Below are 3,441 nucleotides of genomic sequence, written 5' to 3'. Positions count from 1 at the left end.
AGATTTCTCTTCTCAACATAGAATAATTTTTTTGAGTTTTATTTTTGGTGTAATTATTTATGAACAGGTGCATTTCTTATAGATTCTTGGTTCTTTTAATATGTGATCTGATTTTTTTCTGTTATGTTAATAGATTTTATTTATTTTTTCAGAAAATGTTCAAAAAATTCATTGAAAATGAGATAGATTCAAAGTCAAGTGCTGAATTGCGTGCAAAGTTCTTCAAAAATATGGAAGTTAAGCGAGAAAAGATGTCTTCCGGTCAGCAGCAACATCAACCACCACCACCACTTAAGAGGATAAAAACCCTTAGTGATAGGGAAAGGGAGCAGCTGTTAAGAAAAAATGGTATCCAAGCAAATGATAAGCAGAATTTTGTAGAAAAGCCAAAAGTTGCAAAAGAAAAAGGGCAGAATTTGAAGAAAAGTAAAGTACAGAAGGAAGCAAGTATGACTCACTCACAAGGATCAACATGTAGACAAGAAAAGGAACTTCCTTCTAAATCTACTGCTATGGCTCACAAGAATACTACAGAATAGATTCTAGAATGAGTAAAGATTTGAAGAGAAAAGAGACCACAATTGAAGATGACATTGAAGATTGTGGCAGCTTGCAAGAAAGGCCAACTAAGAAGGGAAAAACACGTCAATTTGCTTCAATGCCGATTGATACATTTCTTAAACTTAACAATGAACTTGATGGTGAAGAGCAATTAGATGAGAATGAAGGAGATATTATAGAGGAGCAGGACAAGGATTATATTAATCCAACTGAGGCTGAGAACTTAGACAATACTTTGAAAGGTAAACTTTTGGTTATGCATGCTTAGTGGATTATAGGTGGTTAGGAAATAGGAAATTATATCTGATTTGTAGTGGATTTAGGTTGAACTTTTTGGTTACTGCTGATGCCTGGAATGTTCTCTTCTCAAATTGTATAGTGCGTGCTGTTTTATCCTTGTTAATGGCTTATTATGCTAATTTTTATATCGCTGCTGATTGCCATTTCTGCTTGCTGCCATTTAATTCATATAAATTGATCTTGATTAGTGCTGATTTGATTTTAGTGAGTTCATATGGGTTGATTTTGCTGTTTGTTTAAATTCAGAAACGTCCTGTTTACTGCCAGAGTGCTGTCGAAATTTCTCAATTTTTTTCCCTGTTTATAGTTTCTTAGTTTAATTAGTTTGTTCAGTTTTTGTTAAATTAGTCGATTTAGCTATGCATGCTTAGTGGATTATAGGTGGTTAGGAACTAGGAAGTCATATCTGATTTGTAGTGGATTTAGGTTGAACTTTTTGGTTGCTGCTGATGCCTGGTTTAGGAACTAGGAACTAGGAAATTATATCTGTTTTATCCTTGTTAATGGCTTATTATGCTAATTTTTATATCGCTGCTGATTGCCATTTCTGCTTGCTGCCATTTAATTCATATAAATTGATCTTGATTAGTGCTGATTTGATTTTAGTGAGTTCATATGGGTTGATTTTGCTGTTTGTTTAAATTCAGAAATGTCCTATTTACTGCCAGAGTGCTGTTGAAATTTCTCAATTTTTTCCCTGTTTAAGTTTCTTAGTTTAATTAGTTTGTTCAGTTTTTGTTAAATTAGTCGATTTAGCTATGCATGCTTAGTGGATTATAGGTGCTTAGGAACTAGGAAGTCATATCTGATTTGTAGTGGATTTAGGTTGAACTTTTTGGTTGCTGCTGATGCCTGGAATGTTCTCTTGTCAAATTGTATAGTGCGTGCTGTTTTATCCTTGTTAATGGCTTATTATGCTAATTTTTATATCGCTGCTGATTGCCATTTCCGCTTGCTGCCATTTAATTCATATAAATTGATCTTGATTAGTGCTGATTTGATTTTAGTGAGTTCATATGGATTGATTTTGCTGTTTTTTTAAATTCAGAAATGTCATGTTTAATGCTAGAAAATGTCATATATAATTAATATCTTTGTATAGAGACAATAGTGAAGAAAACACGAGGACCTACACAATGCTTGAAGATTCATGCAAGACAGTTGGAAGATAGAGAACAAATTACTCTAGATAGTGAAGGAGAGGCAATTGGTCCTACTGATGAAGCTGTAAACAACTTGAGCAAATTTTTGGGCACAGTGGCAAGGAATTCAGATTTTTGTCCATTAATTTACACAAATTGGAAGGGAATTAAAGATAAAGAAGCCATTTGGGAATATGTTCAAGTGAGAACTTTAGTCTTGTTTCTTTTAGAAAGTATTTGGAAATGTACACATGTATTTTATTCTTACTAGCAAAAAATAATTGTGTTTTATAGGCTAAATTCATTATTCCAACTGAAGGAAAGAGGATGGTCCTTGCTCGTATCAATGACTACTGGAGAAGGTATAAGACTACAATAAAGCAAACTCATTTTCTGCCATACAAATGTGTTAATGAGATGCTGAAAAATCGTCCTAAGAGCATACCTGAGAGTCATTTTCGCAAGTTAATTGCTTATTGGAGAACTGAGAAAGTTAAGGTAAGACATGTGAAACTTAGTGTAATTGTTTATGCAATTATATTATATACACATATGAGTGAAGTTTGATGATTTGTTGATAATACTTGTCTCTTGTTATGTAGAAAATGTCTGCGCAGAATAAGAAAAATAGGGCACAACAGAAATTTAGGCATCAAAAGGGACCAATAAATTTTGCAAGAATACGTGCAAGATTGGTACAATTTTTAATTCTTTGTGAATTTGTTTGTGTATGTGTGGTGTTCCTTTTAACTCTATATAAATGCTATTTGAATTGGACTTATAGGCTGCTTCTAAGGAAAATAATGAACCACCTACTCAAGTAAAAATGTTTGTTGAGACTCGCCAAAGCACAAAGGAACTGAAAAAGCAACATTAGAGAATAAGGTTGATGTGATGCAAAAAGAAGTAGATGAACTAAAATCGCTTGTTAAGATGATGCTACAACAAAAAAGCTCAGGAGTGGACCTTGACATGTTAGCTGCTCAATTAGGAAGCACTTTAGGGGATCCGAACAATAATGATGTGCATGAAGAGGTATTATTTATTGTTAAAATTTCTATATGTTATCATATCTTAAAGATGTGTAGTTTTATATTTGATTTTTTTTTATGTTTACAGGAAAACTATGTTGAAGGGGAAATCGAACTTGATTAAGGTCAACTTTTTAAAAGCAAATGTTATAAGGTAAAAGTCATGAACTTGTGGACATGATGACTATTTGCTACTTAGCTATTTCAACTCTCTCTTTTGTTATTATATTTTTTGCAAACTTAGATGATATTGTGGATCTTACAACAATTTTTTTAAGTTAAATTTGATGGGAAATATTCAATTATTTTTCTTTAGTGACATAATTCAAATAGTTTAGAATATTTATTGACACTAAACAATTAAAAAAAAACTGAAATTAATTTAATTCACGAGAAAACTATTGTAA

At 32.2% G+C, this 3,441-nt stretch overlaps 1 protein-coding gene across 1 annotated transcript; it reads left to right on the top strand.

Annotated features, from left to right (window-relative positions):
* On the top strand, nt 548-2,880 carry LOC107608864. The gene is made up of 5 exons (XM_016310619.1): nt 548-803; nt 1,964-2,205; nt 2,298-2,501; nt 2,606-2,698; nt 2,788-2,880. The coding sequence occupies exons 1-5, from the start codon at nt 548-550 to the stop codon at nt 2,878-2,880; spliced, it is 888 nt and encodes a 295-aa protein (XP_016166105.1).

Source organism: Arachis ipaensis, chromosome B01 (assembly GCF_000816755.2).
Source record: "Arachis ipaensis cultivar K30076 chromosome B01, Araip1.1, whole genome shotgun sequence".
NCBI classification, from domain to species: domain Eukaryota; kingdom Viridiplantae; phylum Streptophyta; class Magnoliopsida; order Fabales; family Fabaceae; genus Arachis; species Arachis ipaensis.
The sequence above is the reverse complement of the archived record's forward strand: the minus strand, read 5'-3'. Positions and strand labels throughout refer to the sequence as shown.

What these genes read in the sequence shown, in the direction of transcription:
- LOC107608864 (XM_016310619.1), top strand. Translation starts at nt 548, where the DNA reads ATGAGTAAAGATTTGAAGAGAAAAGAGACCACAATTGAAGATGACATT. An exon ending in CCATTTGGGAATATGTTCAA is followed by an intron (nt 2,206 to 2,297) that starts GTGAGAACTTTA and finishes TGTGTTTTATAG; the next exon opens with GCTAAATTCATTATTCCAAC. An exon ending in CAAGAATACGTGCAAGATTG is followed by an intron (nt 2,699 to 2,787) that starts GTACAATTTTTA and finishes TTGGACTTATAG; the next exon opens with GCTGCTTCTAAGGAAAATAA.